This window comes from Typopeltis vanoorti, chromosome 2 (genome assembly GCF_054136105.1).
Source record: "Typopeltis vanoorti isolate ZY-2024b chromosome 2, IOZ_Tvanoo_1.0, whole genome shotgun sequence".
NCBI lineage: Eukaryota > Metazoa > Arthropoda > Arachnida > Uropygi > Thelyphonidae > Typopeltis > Typopeltis vanoorti.
This window is the reverse complement of record NC_143550.1, coordinates 146,245,507-146,268,316: the sequence shown is the minus strand read 5'-3', so window position 1 is coordinate 146,268,316 and position 22,810 is coordinate 146,245,507. Positions and strand designations below refer to the sequence as shown.

General features: G+C 33.9%; 1 protein-coding gene across 4 annotated transcripts in view; it reads right to left on the bottom strand.

Moving 5' to 3' along the window:
• LOC150109505 (BMP-binding endothelial regulator protein-like) overlaps positions 1–22,810 on the bottom strand; it is a 356,022-nt gene that overhangs the window by 296,315 nt on the left and 36,897 nt on the right. For 3 of the 4 annotated variants that reach the window (XM_090408745.1, XM_090408720.1, XM_090408736.1), the window contains exon 2: positions 11,758–11,846. In XM_090408745.1, the coding sequence (XP_090264871.1) occupies positions 11,758–11,846 (89 nt within the window). The remainder of the gene's footprint in view (positions 1–11,757; positions 11,847–22,810) is intronic. The other variant, XM_090408731.1, reaches the window with a different exon arrangement.

Genomic DNA, 22,810 nt, shown 5'->3' with positions numbered 1-22,810 from the left:
GGACCACGAGATGGAGTAGTTGTCTGTAGCACTCTCCTTCCCAGATACCTATGAAATACTGTTAGCCTTGGACCAGCTATCAGTTATGGCTAAGAGTTTAGACTGGCTTCCTGGACTAAAGTTGGAGATTGGGTGCCAAGCAATCTTGAAAAAGTCAGTTCGGGCTAAAATCAGTTATTTAAAGATATAAATACACTGGTAAATACACTGGTCAGATAGCCTTAACTGCTTTAGCCGTAATCTCAACATATAACAACAACACACACACACACGCGCGCGCTCAAAATTATTTTATAGTAGTTTATTTGTAAATCTGCTTTGTTAACATTACTAAATATATATTTTAAAACAATGAAGAAGTCCATATTGCGAATAAGCTATTTTTTTTTTCTGTTTTAATATCGAAAACATTCTGAGTAATATCGCATTTCTGAAGTGCATTATTATTGTTATTGTTGTTGCAATTCCTTCTTGAGTCAAAGGCTCATCCTTAACTAACATCCTGCATTTGGACCACTTTAGTAGCATTTGTCCCATTATGTCTCTCCTCCCCCTTTCCTCCCAATGTTCTTGCCTGTTTTCTCTGTATATTCACGTGCAGGTTTGGTTTCGGGACGATAATCTCAGTTATTCGGAGAGAAAACTCTCCTATTACCTTCGAAGACGAGCTAGCTCACCCCTTTCAAACAAGCTCCTTTATTCCGAAGAAATGTCACTTGCACCAGCTACGAGAATAGAACACAGATATTTTCTAACCAAGGAGCTTATATCACCATTCATCCATTTTACGGATGCACTACATTATAAGTATTGAGCTGTTAATCTTTATGGATAATTTCTTATGAACAACACAAAATGAAAAATATTTTTATTCATAATTTTAATGATTAAATTGCATTTTATTTGTATATTAAAATTAGTACCCAATCAAGCAAATGGTCAGAATACTTCGTAAGTAATTCAGCATATATAAATAATCCAGTTTCGATAAGCAGTTTGCTGGTTTGTCTATTATATATTAAATGGTAATTAATACGTCTTAAACTCCATTTATTATATTTTAGAAAATGTTATAAAATTAAAATTTCTTCATAATTTACAAAATCGTCATTTTAATATAAAACATAATGCATAAACGTGTTCGAGTAAAACTAACTATAGCTTTTGTGTCAAGGAATTCAGACTTCAGATATTTACAGTAAACTGTCAGTAGACAATGCATGGGTGGCTATTTTGAAAAGGACTGCGAATACTTAAGAATCCTGAAAGAGACTTTTAACTTACATTTAACAAAAAAGAAAAAAATATTTATAAAGAAAAGAAAACCTAACCAGATTCTTCTTGGTCTTTTTCTCTCAGTCAAACAATAGCACAAGGGTTGTATAGTATGTCATACCCCGTTTTTCCATTGATTCATTCCATTCTAGCCTAGTTTTATTCACTCAACCAAGTGTTCGTATCATTTATTTCTTGTTTCTGATAAATATTCAGAGAGTGATGACGTTACCTGGTAGATGTTCTTTATTGCCTTGACTTGTGCAAATTGTGAAAAGTAAAATTTGAAAGAAAAATATTGGAGGCAAGGAAGTCCTTGTCACTTAATGTAGAGGTAGTGGTCAGCGTTTTTTTTTCCCTTTACACGTGCTTCATATTTGGAACTTCAAGGGATTGCTTTTATAATATGACTCCAGTATAGCAACAAGACGTACTGCTTAAATTTAAATTATTATGATGTGGAACATGAAATAAATCACAAAAATCGACAGCCTTTCCAGTTGCTAAGATTATTATTATCATTATTATTATTATTAGAGTAAACAATTATCATTATTATTATTATTATTATTATTATTATTATTATTATTATTATTATTATTATTATTATTATTAATTGTGTATATGTAAATAGGCTGTATAAAAATAAGCTATGATATTGATACTGAAAAAAAATGTACATTTATATTAAAAAAAAATCACTGTACTCTACATTTTGTACTGAACAGAAATTGTAATAGTATTCTTTATTCTATATATGTAAATACCCTGTATAATGATAAACAAAATGTTATTACAGTTAAAAAAAAACTATTGATATGAAACATATTTATATATTATTCATATAAATGATCATATTATGTATGTATGTATATGATCATATTTTGTCAAACTTTGAGAAAAACTTTCAATTTCAACATGCAATGGTACAGTTTGCATTGCAATGTTAACTTTACCAATAGTGCACGTAAATTATCGTGGAATTATAATTGTTACTAATAATTCATGAATTAACCTGTTATAGCATTTGCTCATAATGCAAATTATAATGATATTAATTAGAAATTGTTCTTGAATCACATGAAAGAAAATGTAATATCATTGCTTACATTTTATATCATATGTATGCAATTTATCTGAGACAAAAGAAAGTATTAAACTATTAAAAATATATTATTATTATTATTATTATTATTATTATTATTATTATTATTATTATTATTATTATTATTATTATTATTATTATTATTACAATGACTGGAGTGTTTTTAGATAAAAATATGCTTTATCAAAAATGTAATTTAATAAGCAAACTATTTTAATGCTTATATACAACGTTGCACATTAGAATTAGAGTAAACATATGCAGATCATACAAACTGTTGCATAAATTGGAGAATATGGGATTGTAATATAAACTATTGACTTGGCTAAGTGGGTGGCTGAGAGATAGACTGACCTCAAGGATCAGTCCTTGGACCATTGTTGTTCAATTTACATATTAATGACATTGGGAAAAACCTGACATGAGATGTTCAATTGTTTGCTGATGATGCAAAGATAGACAGGGTAATCAGGGACTCGACTGATATCGAGCGCTTACAGAGTGATTTGAATAAGCTAGAAGTGTGAGCAAATAATAATGACTATCAATCCAATGTTAGAAAGCATCAAGTTATGCATTTTGTGATTTAAAATTATATTCGATCAAAATACTGATGAAAATTAGCTGCATTTTTCTTCAGCTTTAAGCTGACTAAAAGTGTGGCTAATTTTCAGCCGTTGATAATAATGCATTCAAATCGCGAATCTGCATCTAATGGTTGCTGTACTGGACAATATATGGCAATATTTAAAGTGATATAATTTGAACTAATGGTCCATATTGTGTTCAAAATTAAACCATCAATTTTCCTTATACAATCTTTTAAATCAGAAATTTAGGTAATATTCAAAATTTGAATATTAGGTAATATTCAAATTTTGACAGAATCAAATATAAATTTAATAACATTTTATTAAATTTCAATAACTCAGTATCTGAGTTACTGAAAGTTCAATAACGCACATCATAAAAGTTCGATAAGTTTAATAATTAACTTTTAATTTAGTATATTATTAATTTTAATAACCTTTATTATTTTACCTTATTTTATTATTTTAATAACTTTTTATTAAAAATAATTTGTGTAGACACCTTTATTATAGATATCTATATATATCAAAATGCTGTTCTTGGACATTAGCGTCACCTAGCGTTAGTCACAACTATGAAATACAAAGAGAGTTTAACGAGTGAATTTCTAAAAGAGCATGGTCAATGTTTTATTGAGTGATTTCTATATTTAGTTTTACGTGGTTCTGCATTGTAATTACCTGAACTAAACCTTTCCTGGAATAAGTAAATTATAGAAAATAAATGATGCAAGGTCATTGCTGAACGTGTGAACTAATGGACGCATTTCAAATTAGATGAAGAAAGTTAAAAAATTAAACTGGTTCTACAGATTTAGGTATCGCTTTTGTTATAAATACTTTTTTTAATATAAAAACTGTTTCATAGTTTAACTCAATATATACTTTTTTTTATATTTTTATATGGATTCTCCCCCCCACACACCCACACCCACACGAAAGGTTGGTAACCTATAGAACATTCAGCGCTGTATGTAGGCTGATCAAATAGCACTGCACATCTCTAAAACTTGCCTTTAGGCAAAGTATGTTAGTTTAGCATAATGATATGCGATGAATTTATTAAAAAAAAAATCCGATGTGTTGTTCCGTTATCCACAATTTGCTTTAAGATGTCTTTTGTTCAGCAGAAGTTAGCAGCGTGGAGTTACACTGAGTCAGTTGAAGGTCGACACTCTCTTGGACGTGCAGGTGCACAAGCTTTGCGTCATCACATTATATGACACATGTACGTACCACTGTCATTCTTCAATGTGATAGATTCGTTGATGTGCCGCGATCGCCCTACTGTGAAGAGCAGATAGATATACTGCCGATCTGAACCACCGCATTTGATTTTGTGCGTATGTCTGATTTAGAATTTGTTTTCACTTAATGGTGACCATGTAAAGTGCATTTCGGTTAAACTGCTCATTCGAGTAGACTGTACTATTCCGATCGCCACGTGATGTGGAATAGTTTCATAAGTTCGTGAACAGTGTCGACTCATTTTGCTATGTGTGTGTGTGTGTATAGTGAACTGGCATTAAAATGTTCAAAATAAGTATTCACTCCTCTGTCAAGAAGGTATATGATTGTACTTTGGATGAAAAATGGGAATTCACGACAGCACCTGGACTCCCTACATATTTTGCAGCAAGTGTGCATGGTATTTAAGAGTATAGATGAATAGTATATAGTCAATGTTATTTACTCTTCCGGTGATACGGAGGGAACCTAAAGACCACGTAAATGATTGCTAGATCTCTTTAAGCAACAATTCCAGCATTGCTACATGATCGAAACGTAATAAAATACCCTATCTTACCATCGGCTTCCTGATAACTACCGATGGACTCGAATCACAACATTCATGTTCTCGAAAACCAGAACTGGCAGCTGAAACCACAAGAGACGTAACTAGTCATGTAAGGCAAAATCATATTATGAGAGGAAAATAATTGAGCACGACACAACAAAATCCTAGAGATCTTTCGCTACTTGGTGAGTAAAAGAATAATTATGGTAGGATAACTCAACGGATCTATAGTAGGGATGTGGCGGAAGCAGAAGGAATAGTTGGATTACTGAGTGATCACTTTGCTAGGATGTATCATGCTTAGGGCATTATAAAACCTGAATGTGAATACTCTCATGGGATCGGATGAGACATCGGCTCGTGTAATAGGAGAAAGTGCAAGAGAATTAGCAGTGCTTCTGGCAAAGTTCCAGGAGAGTAGAAAAAGAGCAAAGGAGTTTCTTTACATGACAGAGGCTCAGAGCCACAGATGGCAAATAAGAGACCGTTCAACATCTCAGGAGCGGTAGTAAAAGAACTGGAAAATTTAATAAGGACAGAATTCGGGAATAGGTGGAAAGGAATGCGATACATAATCACGTTTTTACAATAAAATGAGCTGAATAAAGAGCTGAGTTAAATAAAGGACGTAGGATACCATTTTGATATATGGAAATCTGTTAATTAACTGAACTGTATCAAATTTGGATGGATGTGAAACTGGTGGCATGGATAGCTAATGGACAAGCATCAAGTGTCGATGGCGATGATAGAATTCAAGAGCATCGAGTAATCAGTAGTGTGTCACAGAGCTCGATACTTAGGTATTTGTTATTTAATTTGTACTTTAATAAGACGGAGAGTGATCTGTGGGGGAATCCACTTATTTCCTGATGCAAACTGAATAATGAAATAGTTAATTACAGTGATGTAAAGGTGACTTAAATAGGCTGACAGTGTAGAATTGAACTACAAAAATCGAAAAGGCTGGGAATTAAGAGTTAGGTGGATACGGAATCGAAGTTCAGAAATCATAGTGCAAAAGCAGGCGAAATAACTGAAAATATTTTTGGATGTCGAAACATACTGACAAGTAGAGATGGTGAGTTATTGTTCCTCTCTCGGCGCACAGTTCTTTGACTTTCTTGGATATCCGAAAGGATTCATGGTTTGTTGTTTACAATGACGAAAGGCTGAATATTTGTGGGTTGATAAGAGGAAACGAGGAGATATGATAAAAAGTGTAATAACAAAAAAGGGTTTATACAGTTGATGCTGAAGAAAGTTTCCAGTACATAACAGACAGGAGAGACCAGATAAAGTTACTATTAGGAGTTGAGTAGCAGAGTGGTTAACAAGAGTGTGAGGACTAGATTTTTTGTTTGGAAAGTGGTGAATGAGTGAAATGAGTTGCACCATTATTCACACCATTATTGTGTGAATAATGGTGATGTCCATGGAGTTCCAAAAATTCCCGTGATGAATCTTTGAACTCCGTGAAAGTTCCTATAATAATAATAATAATAATAATAATAATAATGTTAACATGTGCAATCAGTTTGGAAGGTTTGAATTTAGCGTTTATTACACGAACTATTTGTCGAATGCACGAAGATTCCTCTAAGGAAGATGAACAACGGACAGTTTGATGCTGGTCAATTCATAAAGCTCTCTGAAGAGAAAATAATGAAAATTCTCTTTGGATAAGCATTTCGTTAAGCTCTCGCACACAAACTTTAATCTTGTCTACTTGTTGACGAAGATGACAGGAGCAGGTGCAGTATGTATATAGATACTATGTAGTTGTTTGCGTTTACAGGAATGGGTTGGACTGTTTGCTTGAAGGAAAAAAATCCGAATACCAATAAATAAACCACAGTACCGTATGAAATTGTCTAAATGATGCTTAGGCAATTTATTTCGAAAGCTTTCAGAAAGGTTCCACTTCTAAAACTAAGTTACAAAGTATTTTGACGTCACTGTTTTGAATATATCACCCATCTTGGACACTTCTAAGTGGTGACCTTTACGGTTCAGGCTTTACCCTCGACCAGTACTGATATATTTAACTGCCATGCTGCAACAGGATTCGAACCGAGGCTTTCCCGCTGACTGAATTAACGACTGAAGCTAGCATAATTCAGTCATCATATCTCAATGATTATGCTGAAGTTAAGTTCAAACTGACATTTTTCAATATCAGCTTGAATTTAACTTCTATATAATGACTAATATAAGATAATCGTGGCCTTTGGCATTATCTAATGTTGCTCATAAAAGAGAAATTAAGAATATTGAAGTATTTAAAATGATCCCATTGAACTATCCATAAATGCAACCTTTTTTCCTAAATTAGGTCAACTAATCGAACTGTATAAACAAGTCATGTCTACACAAATATCCTTTTCAAGAGTAAGTGCCTTCATTAGTTCGCTTGTGTCTCACCGGAGCATTTGTAAAAATTTTCAAAATGTTTTATCATTAAGATTTGTTAGAAGATGGCTGGTTTCATTCCTAATCGAGAAAAAATAACACCATTTGCTTTTCTAATGGTAAGTTGACTCCATTGTAGTTTCTATTGAAATTTTACTTAATTAAATGTATTTGGTTATAAATTAAAAAGCTTAAGTAAGAAAAAGAAACAGACAGGCAGTTATTCCAAAATTCAGGCTTTTAATATTATTATTATTATTGTTTTTTTATTATTATTATTATTTCATGACACCTCCGAGGAGTCCAGACACATCGATGGAGAGCACCTACTCTACAACTCTCCAAACTCAAGAACTTCCATTGTCATTCTAATAGAGGCCACAAAATAATTATTTTTGCTAAAAAAAAAACCATTTTTTTTTTCAAAATGCAGGTTTCCATCAAATTTCTACTAAAATTAGAAAATTAGTGAGCTTAATAGTATTGTCTTGATAACAAATGATACTACCAAGTATTATCAATTCATACTATTTAATAAAGAGTATTATTCTTGAAACAGTTTTGAAAAATGCCAACAAAGCTGTTACAAAGTATTTTTGACGTCACTGCTGTAAGTGCATCATCTACTATGGGAGCCTCTAAGAAGTGACCTTTTTGGTTCAGGTTTCATCCTTGACCACTGATGATACATTTAACTGCCATAATCGTGATTTATTACTATAATATCCTACCAGCTACTCAACCTTGGTCATATTCAAACTCAGCTATATATCATATTGACCTTAATCTTGAAAGATATAATCATCAATATATAAATAACTAAAAAATATATACTTTTTATTTCATATGAGATAAAGAGTTGAACATGCTACTAAATAAGTTGGTCCTTTCTAGGTTGATATATCAATAATTATTGGGAATAGAACATCTTGAACTTATTATTGGATGGCGTTCTGGAAATATTAAATGATTGTGCCACATTACTAAGTCCCTCAGTTTTCTGATTTATTACATCAGTTTTCTAATGTAATAAATTAATTTATCCCAAAATATTTGAAGTTATCCGCGTGATTGCTCATAAAAGACGGTATCCTGTCCCTCCACAAACATGTCTCCTTGTTTCATATGCGAATTTTCCTGGACTTTTTGGAGTCAGAGATACGTGAGATTTGGGGTGGTTCAGGCGTTATCTCATGCTGGATGTCAAGCTGCATATCTAGTCTATCAACTGTCACGTGACACGTTTATCATTTTCTAATTCTTGTAGTACGATAATCTGCCCGACAACTCGAAACCCTTGATGATCGTGATCCTGCTTTTGAAATGCAGTTAGCCGATCTAATTAGGGGCTGCTGGGTATTCACTTATTGAAAGGCTCTGTAGATGTGATTTTACAGTGAATTTAATCAAACTTATAAATAAAATTAAAAAAAAAACGCGACGACTAATTTAAAACAGCTCTCCCTGGGAAATAAACCAAAGATAACAACAGTTTTATTTATGCTGGTGTACGTGTGCATGAACAAATTTATCTAAAAAGGATATTGCACGGTAATATCATTTTTTATTTATATTTAATTTTACAATTATAATAGAAAAAATCATGGAAAGAATAGTTAATGGAAAAATGTCCACATATCTAGAGAAATTCGAAATAATATCCAACACTCAATATGGATTTCGTAAAAATAAAGGAATCAGTCTCTTATTGGATGATCTCTATCACATAATCAACTCATCTCTGAACAAAAACCACTTTGTGTTCGCACTTGCTCTTGACTTCTCTGAAGATTTTGACACCATTGAACATACGATTCTTTTTTAAAAACACTCGAAGCCATAGGCATAAGAGGAAAACTCCAGCTGGTTCGAAGACTTTCTGAAAACAAGAACCAAAATGACAAAAATAAATCGTAACCACAGCAACAGAACTAGGATTATTTGTGGCAATCCACAGGGAAAATTCTACCGACATGTCTTTTCAATATTTTTGTAAACGACCTATCCAACCTACAACTATAGTCACATCTGTCAGTACGCTGATGAAAAAATGAAAAAACTAAACTCATTACATAACAGGCTGATGACAACAATAGCTATTGAGTGCCAGAATAGTACTGCTCTTATTCATCCATCAACATATAAGAACACCCGACTTCTAACTATACCACATCGTGGACATTTGGTATAATTAGAAGTCGATTACACTATCATGCTAAGAAAGTACTTATCCAGAAAATACCGAACAATAGTAACAGTTCCATATCAAATCAGACCTCACCATTATAAACATACATTATAAATAATTATGACAATGCATATGGAAAAGCAACCCGTTAGTTCTATGCACCAAACCTATTAAATAAGCTTCCGTACAATATAAAGAACCTAACTTCACATGCTGCCCTAAAGAGAACTGTGTGATCCCTATACGCAACATTCGGCAATAACAATGCCTGATTATGAATAGTTATTATTTGGCCCTTTTCATTAACATTGATACATAATATTGGATTTATTGGATCATAATAGAACAGACACCTCTATAATTTATAATGGTTCTCACCATTATAAACATACATTATAAATAATTATGACAATGCATATGGAAAAGCAACCCGTTAGTTCTATGCACCAAACCTATTAAATAAGCTTCCGTACAATATAAAGAACCTAACTTCACATGCTGCCCTAAAGAGAACTGTGTGATCCCTATACGCAACATTCGGCAATAACAATGCCTGATTATGAATAGTTATTATTTGGCCCTTTTCATTAACATTGATACATAATATTGGATTTATTGGATCATGGTTTTTATAAACATTTATGCATAATCGTCGACTAGTTTCATCAGCTGTGTCTGTCTGGCTTTGTCAAGACGAGAAAGGTTATACTAATATTAAATGCAAAAACAAAAGAATGCAGTAACGACTTAAAAAAACAGTTAAACAAATTGGAGAGCACGCGTAACAACGCATAAAGCGTGAAGACTTGGTCATTGTTATTAAGTCGCGTTTTATAATTTTTGGCGTAATTTAATTCTGCTAAACTTAATGAATTTAATAGATTTTTCCAAATGTCTTTTAATATTATTCCCTGGTTTCTATTGAGGTTATTTCCTATCCGTAGGACTACTGCAGCTTCTTTAAAGGTTCTACATCTGTAATCCTCTTAGATATATGGCATGGAGCTGTTGTCCCAATCTATTGAATGGTTTGAAGTTGAGAAATGATGTGCTAACCCTGAGGTGTCTGTTCTATTATTATTGACATCTCCGACATGTTCCTTCTTTCGGATTTCTAGGCTTCATGAAGTTTGGCCTACGTCAGTCAGTCCACACGTGAACTGAACACTGAACTCCGAGAGGTATCTGAACGTTCTGGACCATGCAATTCTTCCTACTTTGCGACATTTCTATGGAACTGACCATTGTCTCTTTCCGCAGGACAATGCACCGTGTCGTAAGGATGCTGCTGTAACTGCGTGGTTTGTGGATATGAACATCACCTCACTTAACTGGCCTCCACACAGCCCTGATATCAACCCTACTGAACATCTGTGGGATGAACTGAAGCGTCCGGTGAGGTCAAGGGGACGTCCAACTCCACAACAGTCCAGAACCTCATTACATGCCTGTAGGAAGAGTGGTTCAAAATTCCCATTGATCGCTGTCGTACACTTATGGAAAATATGCCCAATAGGACTGCTGCAGTAATCGCAGCGAAATGAGATCCTACATCTTATTAAGGTGAAGGCTATGGCTGTTTGTTTCCCCACACTATGGTGTCTGTTGACTTCATTCAAAGCGGTGTGTTTACCGAGAAAAATATGCATGTACGACAGCTTTTTTTTTTTAAGTTGATCTTTATTCCCCGAGATGTTTTTCGGATCACATTCACTAATGCTTACAAACTGAACTGGAAATTGTTTCGAGTCAGTACCCAGGTAACAAAAACCACAAGGTAGGCAGTATATTCCTTCAATTGCATGGGTGCATTCTCAAAAATCAACAAACATTTATTTGTGTGGCAGCTACATAAATTTCTAGAGATAAACTCATCTTCCAATATTTAAGACTAGCTAACTTAATCTTTCTTGGATAAGTTCTGTAAAAAAATTCCCCGCCTGTTTAATAATATTGCAACTTACTCTTTCGAAACAGTTAGAAGTTTGCAAATAACTGAGAGACAGCTTTCATTATCGCCATGCTTAATGAAAGCTCTAAGTAATAGGCTGTTAACATAGATGACAAAAGTATTGGTATCAACAAGTTGTTTAACTACCTGTGCTTGCCCACGATATTAATGTAAACCGCTTCCCCCGAACTTTGATGAATTTTGTGGCGTTACAGTAATTACAGGTGATATAACAAACTAGAAAGAATTCTTGAATGTCGAAATATAAAATTTCGAACATCCCTCCAGTGCTCTTCATGTGTCATATTCTGCCCAAGATGTCCTTTCATGACCTCATGAGATATCAGAAGGATACTATATCCATCTCATATGAACATTTCAGTTATACATTTTTACGTCAAACTCGCTACTGTTCTCTTTCTCACTAATTACTCTTACCTGACATAAACACGAGATACAGGGTTCATCAGTTATCAACGGAACTGTGATCCTTTCTCCTTCGTTGTCACACGCGATAGCTTTTCCTGCTAAAGAAATTAAAGTTGCAAAATTAGTTTCAATAAATGGTCATTTAAGAAACTTTCATTTTAAAAAATTCTAACGAATTGCTAATCTTGGATAAAAAAAAGAAATCCCTCGACATACGCGACAGATCATTTCCAAGAATAATCGTGTATCATCTCAAAATTACATAAAGCGAAAAAAAATTTTCCTTTTAACAATAATGTTACAAAGAGTTGCTTACGGAACATTTGATTCTATCACTTTTTTCTATGAAATTAATCAATTTCATAGAAATTTTTACAGTTATTCTGAAGTCTTTAGAAATAATAACAGTATAAGTAAAAAAAAAAAAAAAAAAGAATGCCTAACAACGAAGAAAAGTCATCTGAAGGTGAATTATTAGTCGGTTCAATAAAAGGAAATGGCATAATTTTTCATCCGGCATAAATAGAATCAGATTAAGCTTAAAATTACTATATGGTATAGTACTTGTAGAGTGTGATCCTGCTATGACAAAGAAAGCTCCTTTTGGCTTTAACTTGGCATCGAAAACAATTAAACGAAAGGATAATAAATGGCCTTTATTGTTTTATAACCAACTAGCAAAGCAATCTTTGGCTTCGAAGCTTAAAAAGTTTCCAGTGGTCAAGACTAAGGCACTGTACACTGTATCTATTAAAGACTTCACAAGCCTGATTAGCTGTTTTGGTTATCATCAAAGACCAGAAAAAGACACTCTTCAGTATCTTGGAATTCTCATCTTAGGAAGATGTATGTTTCAGCAGAAAATTTTAAGCTCTTTTCATCAAAGATATGATTTATGTACTGATCGAGAATTCCCATGCGAATCCAAGGTATAGAAGGATTTTTTGCTCTCAAGGGATTTCTGCTTATTCTCTGATGATAACTAACAGTCAAACCAGCTATCACGCCATGAGGTCATTAATTAAAATCACTGGTACGAGGTATATATATGGATTCTAGGACAGAATTTGTTGCACTTTTAAGATAATATCAAGGCAACTCAAGGTGACAAAATTTGTCTCTCATCAGCTTTCTGTCCCTTTCTGAAGTTTAAGTTTCAAAGGCCTTTTTTTTTTTTCATCTAGAAATTTATTTCCTGTTTTATATAAGAATTTCTATTTGTTTTTGTTAAAACACGAATCATTAAAAGCACATACTGCATATAAGTGCAAGAGGTACTAAAAACTGTTGCACAGACTGAATACGAATTCGGCAATAAGGACTGATGGTATACCAGCACGGATGATAAACGTGTTCAGAACTGAACTGACTGTTCCTTTGACCTGGCCGGATAATTTGAGCCTCAGCACACGAAAGGTGTGTGATTATCTCACTGTATAAAGGTAGTGCAAAGACTGATGTGGTTAACTATAGACCCACCAGTATCTCTGGAACAGTGACTTTGCTAAAGTTTTTGACAGGATTCAGCATGTTAGGCTGTTCCATAAGTTAGAGGATATGGGATTAGATCATAAATTACTAGTTTGGATAAGAAAATGGCTGAGTGAGAAATATCAAAAAATGATGTATGGGGATTGTTAGTCTACAAGATTTAAAATGACCAGTGGCATACCCTATGGTCAGTCCTTAGTCCATTGTCATTCAATCTTCAAATGGGTGACATTGGAAAGAATTTAATAGGTAATATACACCTATTTCTGATGATCCAAAGATAGGCAAGGTAATCAGGAATGTAAATGACATGCAGTACTCGCAAAATGATTTGAATAAGCTGGAATTGTGGGCATGTAAAAATGGCTATTAGTTTAATACACGTTGGTGTGATAAGATGTCGAATGGTGTATTTTATTAGCGGAATTATATTAGAAGAAAGTGATCAGGCTAGAGATCTTGAAGTTTGAATAGATAGGAAGTTGAACTTCAAGGGCCATAGAGCAAAGATTGCAAATACAACTCAGGTGATAACGGCAATGGTGAAACGAATATGTAAGGATAAAAAATAATATATATATATATATATATATATATATATATATATATATATATATATATATATATATATATATATATATATATATATATATATATATATATATATATATATATATATATATATATATATATATATTTACCTCTTTACAAGACTTTGACTTCATCTGGACTATTGTGCCCAGAACTGGTCTCCTAGTTTCTGTGGTGATGCATATACAGTGGAGAGGGTGTAATGGGTGCAAAGGATAAAGATGATATCGGACTATGGAATGTAGATTATGAGGAGAAATGAAGAATTCGTGCAACTGAAGATGCTAGCAGACAGGAGAAAGAAGAAGAATGATATGATAGAGACCTAGAAACTTCTGAAAGTATTATACAGGATACAAGTAGATGGACATTTTCATTTTATAGAGGTGGAAATGAGTTCAGTCAAGAAAGGAACAATGGATAGATTTTTCTCTCATAGAGCGGTAAGTGACTGGAATAGCTTGCCTTTGGAGGTTATCAAGAGAAGGCATGACATGTGGTGTGAGTGATATGTGGGCTCCCTTGATGAGTCCTTGACTCTCTGGAGGTCTCTTGAAATAATAATAATAAAGTAAACTAGCTGAAATTGAAGGATTACAATCATCATCATCTCTTCGTCGTACATTTACAGAATTTTTGACAGTTACAATTCACATATAAATGCATCTTTTGTTTGCAGAGCTCGCTAGAATAAACATCTTCAACTCCCTTTCTACCTTGGATGGAACTTCTCTTTCTCTGTGTGAGTTTTGATGCCGATTTCAATATGCTTGGTGTCGTGTCCTGTAATTAAAATAATCGCATTTTAATTAGAATTCTCAATGAATTTTTATTTAATTTTAGTTTCTGTTACTGTTTTGGTTTCACTGCCTTTCAATGTCGCCTCGGATTTAATTCAGTTAACTTTAATATCATAACGTCTGCCAATCCGTTTGAAAATCTCAATTTTTTGTTTAGATAAAGAATTTCGTTACGTGTTAATCTTCTAAAAATTAACTAAGAGAAGCCCTGAAGGGAGAGGCTTTGTCTTATTCGTTTGTGTTTGTTTATATTAATGGCCACATGAATTAGCGTTTAGGTCAAAATTGCGACGTTTAGTTCAAGAGATACACTTTATTTGCATCACACAAACGTTCTTTTTTTTTTTTTTGAAACATATTGCTGTGGTTCATTGCATCTTGTTTTCCTAAATTTTAACTATAATTATCTAAATAAACTGTGCTCATGCATTTTTACAAACTCTTGAAACAGGTAATGTTTTACAATTATTCCGATTATATGCTTCAAATGTGCTATACTTGAGAGATCACAAACACTGAAGAAAAAGAAGTTGGCCTCACATCAGAAAAAAACATATACAAACTGAACAATTAAAAGAAAGAAAGAAAGAAAGAAAGAACAGGTAACAGAACTCGATCAGTCAAAATTTTTGTGTGTGTAATAAACCAATCTACCTGACGAAATTCGGTCTTGATAATATCTATTATTTTAAACATATTTTTTGAGAAAATATTCGGATGGATTGTACACAAATGTAAAAAATAAACAAACTAATTTTTCCGTTCATTTTTTACCAACAGTCTTGTAACTGATTAACATTTGCCATTGAGGCCAGCAACCCCTTTGCGTCTCGTTCTTTTCCGGTTGAAGTAGACTTTCTGTCTTTGCCATTAAGGAACATTAACGGGTAGTAACACTAAAAGGAAAACTACTTGTGGAGGGGGGGAAAAATAGAGAAAAAGAAGTGTTTTTTTTTCTCCTGGATAATAAAAAAAAGCATATATTACAATGCGGAAAACTAATCTTGTTTCGAAAGTTGTTGTTGTTTTTTTTCCTTGCGAATTCCTATTGCTGACCTTGCCATACTTCATCACTGACGACTTTAAAACTATGCAGAACGTAACAAGTGAATGTCTGCATTTTCAGCCACATTCACTGGGAAATAAACACACGATAACACTGAAATTTCGCCAAAAGATTACAAGTTAGTCATTAATAACTAACTATTCACTGTATCTGTTTCATCCCCCGATACAGAAACTAAACAAATGTAAAAAACTCGTATTTATTTAATTACGGTGATGTTTATATTATGATAAACACTACAGAAACATTACATTGATTGTTGATATATAATTTAAAAAAAACTTTCGCATAAAAAGCATCCAATCCTCAAACAACTACTTCACCGGCGCTGGATTGGCTCAAACGAATTTATTCACTGTCTGGTTTCATGGAAACCAGCCATATTTGGAGCTCTTCTATACCTCACTCTGTATCGTGACGATGCCCTTCGTTGGAAAGTCCGAATCCCGTATAGGACGTGAATAATCTTTATAAGAACTTTTCAACTTGAAGTGAATTAGATGCTCTCATACAGAGGTGGACCAACTATAAACTCGGGGTTTTCATTTGTAAAACCGGCTGAAAGAACAAGCAGGTAACAGACACAATACCTTGGTCTCACAGCCTTAGTTGCTATGGACGCGCGCGCACACACACTCTCAAGTTATCTCACCAATAGTTTCAAGTACCTATAAGTTTCCAATCATTCGTGGATGGGGAATGACAAAAAAAAAAATAATAATAGTGAAAAGCATTACAGCTTACGCACTGAAATGCGACAGCGATTCTCATATTGAAAGGATAGAGCCGACACTCGAACTTTACAATCATAAACAATGTTAAGTGCTTAATTAATTAATCATTTACTTTATTTACTTACAGTTAGTACCTTCCAATAGTAAACAACAAAACAAAAATTATTTATTGAAGCATGACGTTACATCCTTCAGATCTCTATTGAGAGATATCACGTTCCATAAGATGACTCGAATGTACTAGAAATGAAAACTGCAGCGCAACCGCCAGGGACCTGGCGGTTGCGCTGCAGTTTAGTTATAATAGTCGTGACTGAAATGCATTCATCTGATAGACTGGTATGCATACGATGGGTTATTACAAACTAGATTTTAAATTTTAAAAAAATTTAATGGGTATGTTGTGGATGACGATTTCCTATATCCGGCAGACAGATACGCAATCGCTCTTCTTAGATTAGTTGGTGTATTATAGCCTCTGTAGATTACTCAAAAAGGTAATCAAAATCTGTAAAAGCTTCGGGGAGAGCAATGCCATTGTTTCACCGAAACTGTTACAAGTTACAAAGATCAGTGACTGTCATATGATCCAAGTTTATTCTGTAGTCAAGTAGATGAGGCATGGTCAAAGGATGGACTTGCCAGATCTCAGGAATCTAATGTCTCCATGTCTTCTGATATCAGACGATCAACCTGTTTTCCGAAGCAACTAAAATTGCATTAACAAAGTATTTGATATATAAGCAGCCGAGAATTGAGACATCCTAGATATTTCTCCGGTCTTTGAAAGTTTCTGGAGCTATTTTTGTGAAATGCCTTTAATACTGATCGAGATATACATGAGTGTTTAGATCGCGGTTGTTTTGGTTTGCGCATAACCACAGTTCCCATGTACTCAACGAAGCCGTTATAAAGAGATAAAAACCATGATAAGCAGATTGCTTATTATGGTTTTCAATCCCATATTTCTGGGATTGAAGAGCTACAGAAATTAGGCATGGAAAATGTTCGTAAAAATTCCGAGTATTTTACGACGTCAAATTTTTGGCTAAGTTTTACAAATATTTTGCGTTCCACTGGCTGCAAGGAGGCATTAGAATTATAGTCTCTCAAATTCTGGAAAAATTAATACTTACTGAGATTAAGATGGTGCGTCATAGCTGCTGAAATTCTGCTGAAATTCATAGCTATGAAAATTCTAATAAGCTTAAGCCATCTACTAAACTGTTGGCAATCCATTTCAATCTTGCAAAATAATTTTGCAAAAAATTGTGTGTGATGAAACTAAAATTGTGTTTTCTCTCGAACAGCATATCATCTTATTAAATCAGGTCATCTTTTTGCACAAGAATATACACTTATTAAACATTCAATATGAGGTCACAGTTCTGGTTGCAAATATGGGCCATGCCTCTCAGTGAATGATGAAGTGAGGGTGGAACTGGGTCGATTTTAGAATATATCATTTACTATAAGGAAAGAGAGGAATAAAAATATATTTGAAACCGGATGAAAAATAAAGAAATTTGAAAGTTCAGTTATGGATTATTTTACTTGCACAGTGATAACTCTTGTCATATAAATTATATTGAGAATTGTCAAAAACAAAAAGGCAATAGTCATGAGTTAATGGAATAACAGAGCAGTTCACACTTTCACTTGCACAGTCAAGTACTTAGCAATCATTTAAAACAGCATCATTTTCGAGAGGTTTCAATTCGAAGTAGGGGGTGTAGTAATGTTACTAATTGACTAAGTAATGTTACTAAGTGAAAAAGAATACTTTATGTCATATTGCTTTAAAGCAAACCCATTAATATCTCTTGAGCTGTCAGCGTCTTTTTTTTCTTTTTTATTAAGTGAGGAACAATTCGGTGTTGAGAAGATAAGCGAGGGATAAATGACTGAACCACTTGAATGGATGAGGGGGGGGGGGAAATTGGACTGCTGATTGATGACATGAGTAGAGCACCCTCTTAGCATTCTGTCTGGTGTCTATATATCGGGCCTCTAATGACCCTAATTATTGCCCTAAATACAAAGGCTGATACATAATCACGTTGGTGTAGGATTACAACTCAGTTAGCTAGAGACAGAAATGAGGTTTACGCAAATAAGTAATGTCAGCGTGTTACTAATCGGCATAGCGATGAAAAAAAAAAAAAAAAAAAGGGAGCAAAGTGACGTCATAGTACAATTGCTATGATAAAGAAGGCACATTTCTTTGGTTAAAATAGTTCAGTTTAACATCATTTAACTAATCAGTGATTTGAGCTTCGCTTATAAAAATTACACAACAGAGAGAGAGAGAGAGAGAGAGAGAGAGAGAGAGTTCAATAAGACAACGTACTGTATAAGAATTTTGTTGTTGTTCTAAAGAAAGAAATGATGATCACAAGCTGACCTTTTGGACACTTGCCTAAAGTGAAGAGTGGTTCCTAAAGTTTCATTTGTTTATTGTTAAATGCTATTGTTTTGAAATTTTGCTAGCTGTTGGCATCGTAGACCAAAGTCCTGAAGTTCAAAAACCTCATCGATGTTTTTAAATTCAAAAGAGTTCGGAAGGGGAAGAATTCGTGGGTACAAGCGGTTCCCAGTCAGGCGCAAAAAAATTGAAATAAATACATAAAAGGAATTGTTGTTTCAGTAAATTAATGCTACGGTCATCAGTTTCCTATGGCTTGTAGGAGTTGCGATTAAAAGTTCAGAAACTATCCGGATGAATTTTCATTTCATTCATTTAGCATTTATAAAGGGGAAAAAGTTAATTTGTAAACTGATTTAGTCTCTGTTTGTGAAACGCCATCTATAAACCCTGGCAAACAAAATGGGATACTCCCAGATGAACTTTGCTGATTCCAGGGGAAAAAAGAAAAAGAAAAAAGAAAGAAAGAAAATACATTGACATTCACTTTTAATACGCTGAAGTATATTAAACATTAGACTTAATAACAGAGATAATAAACATTAATTATTGTTTCTTCCAATAAAAACAAAAACTTAACAACACGAGCAAATAATAATAATATTCATAATAAAAACTGTTACAGAAAATATTTCCGGCATTGCGATTATTAATGAAATATTTAAAATACGCTTCGTTAATAATTATGACTGGAATATTTTCTATAAGGCGGATTATGGAAAAGGTACAAAATTTCTTAAGAATAATAAAAACAGTTCTATACTTTTTTTTTGTAAAAATTAAACTTATAACCGCATTTTAAGTCGAAAAAATTTAGTAATAAGAAATGATAAGTATTATTACTTATCATATCATAGTATTGTAACTTATCTTCGAATTTAGGGTTCAAAGTAAGATTTGATGTGTGCAATCTTACTAAGAGATTCTTAAGAAAATGATGATACGGAAGGAATATACGGATAGGAGGTGGTGGACTGGTCGATAGGAGGAGGAGATGGATATGATTGAGACATATAAGCTGTTAAGGGGTTATTACCAGATTAATGTGTGTAGGGTTTGCATAAAATGGTTGAAGATAAGGGAGAGAACAAGAGGTCATTCCTGGAAGCTGTATAAGGAAAGTGTGAGCAATGGGGAGGGGGAGCAGTTTTTTTGTGCATGGAGAGTGGTGAGTGATTGGAATGTATTGCCCGAGAGTGTGGCGAGTGCGGAGACAGTGAACATATTTAAGGAGCGGTATGATAAACTGTGTGCTAACAGTGGGACCTCCCGTGATGAGTCTTTTGACTCTATGGAGGTTTAATAATAATAATAATAATATAATATACATAAAGATGATGTCCGTTATGAAAATTAAAAGGCAAAGGCCAGAAGAGTTACCACTATTGAACTGAAATATAAATGCGAGTATGAAAAGAAACAGACTCTATAAACTAAAGACAACCCAAAAGAACTATATCGTTATTTTGCAAGAAAAGAAAAAAATAAATGTGAAAGAATAACTCTCGAATATGTATAGTTAGTCAAGGGAATGGATACAGCTTTTGGACTTTGCTAAATCATTTGACAGAATTCATCAAGAAAGGCTATTCCATAAGTTGGAGGACATGAGGCTGGATTATAAACTATTAGTTTGGATAAGAGAATGGTTGACTGACCGAAAAATGGTGTATGGGGAGAGGGCAGGTCTTTCTTCAAGATTTAAGTTGCCAAGTAGTGAATCCCAGGGATCAGTACTTGGTCGATTGTTATTCAGTCTTCACATTAATGACACAGAGGAGTTGACAGGAGACATGCATGTTGATGATGTAAGAATAAGTAGGATAATCAAAAACGTGAATGACATGCAGTACTTGCAGAATGATTTGCATAAGCTGGAATTGTAATCATGTGAAAATCGCTGTCAGTTCAGTATTATTATTATTATTATTATTATTATTATTATTATTATTATTATTACAACGTGACACCTCCAAGGAGTCCAATGACTCATCGCGGGACGATTATCTACTCTACTCCGCTACATACTTCTCACCGTCTCCTCTACCACTTAATTCTCCAACTACACACAACGACACTATTACTATCAACGCCATCAACCGCCCATCACCACCACCAACGACAGTATTTTCTGTCTGTAAATTGCGTATGTTTTCATGGCTGATTTGCCTGTACACAGGATGAAAAACCTGAGTTTCCGGGAGAAAAAAACCTGCTACCGGCGTTTTGGATGATCGTCGACAATCACAACACGAAAAGTGTTGTGCTTTCCGTGTTGGTCTCTTCCATCCACTATCGGTCTTAAGGGAATGCCTATCTTATGTATTTTTGGTACACCATACATTCTTGGAATTAATGGGTGTTTTGATTGTAGAGTTCTTTTAAGTTCTTCAGTCCAATTAGGCATCTTTTTAACGGTGTACCAAAAATACATAAGATAGGTATTCCCTTAAGACCGATAGTGGATGGAAGAGAGACTCTCCGACCTCTAATTTAGCAAAACATCTCACTAACATAATTTTACCTCACACAGGAAAAACATCTTCTTTCATCAAGAACAGTACACATTTTATTGAGAAGGTAAAATACATTTACATTGGACCTTCAGACATCTAAGCAAGTTTGGACGTTATCAGCCTATTTACAAATGTTCCAAGAAACGAAACTGTGAATTGCCTTGAAGACCTCTTTCCTCCGGACATCGTAGATCTTTATAAACATTGTATAAATAATACTTTTTTCATGTATCAAGACAAATTTTGGGAACAAAAAGGATTGGCTTGGGCTCTTCCCTCTCTCCGGCTTTAGCTAACCTATTTATGGAACATTTTGAAAACAATGCTTTAATCAATTATCATTAAAAACCAAAAATTTGGCTACGCTATGTAGACGACATTTTCATCATTTGGCCAGGAACAACAGATGAACTCACTGCTTTCAAAAATTACCTGAATAATTTACATAAGAATATAAAATTTACTTTAGAACAAGAAGAACTTAGAAAACTTCCTTTTCTTGACATCCTATTAGAAGTCAATGAAAAAGATAATAAACTTTCTTTCTCAATATATAGAAAACCCACCAACACAGGAAGATTTCTTAATGCGACCTCACACCACCACCACCACCACCCTTCACAAAAAATAGGCGTAATAAAAACCCTGAGGGACAGGGCTTATAATATTTCCAGCACCGAAAAACAGAGAAATGAAGAATTGGAATATTTAACACAGATCCTCAAAACAAAAATGGTTATGAACCCAAGACTATCAAAAAAATCCTCCACACACCTCCTACAAGCATCCCACAGAAACATGATTTCAAAAACGCCATCACGCTTCCATATATCAAGAATGTTACAGACAAGATGGCTAAATTACTAAACAAACATAGCATCAAAGTAGCTTTTCTGCAGCTGGAAAAAATTTCAAGATTTCTATATCCCCCGAAACGTCCACATCATCCTTTAAAAAAACCAGGTGTTTATAAAAATTTATTGTTCTTGCGACATCTGCTACGTAGGACAAACAGGAAGATCTGGGGAAATACGCATGAACGAACACCAAAAGGAAGTACTAACAGAAGAGAACACAAATCAGGTCTAGCTTTCCATACCACTTCCACCAACCACAATGTACTCTGGCAGAAAACAAACGTCTTATATAGAAAAAAACTGTTACATAAGGAAATTTAAAGAAGCTGCAAACATGCTTAGAATTCCAACACAATGCAATAAAAATCAATGCTTAATTCTACACCAAGTTTGGTCAGCTTTGATAAAAAATATACCTCAGTCAGACCTCGGACATTATGATCGTGAACAACAGAACGTGGCATCATCCAGCATTGTTTAAACTTAGCACTGCTTTGAATCTGCATTCTGATTTTTTAATTTTATAAACAGTCAGACGGTTACAACTGTATAGTATGAACTATTGATTTCTCTTTTTTGTTG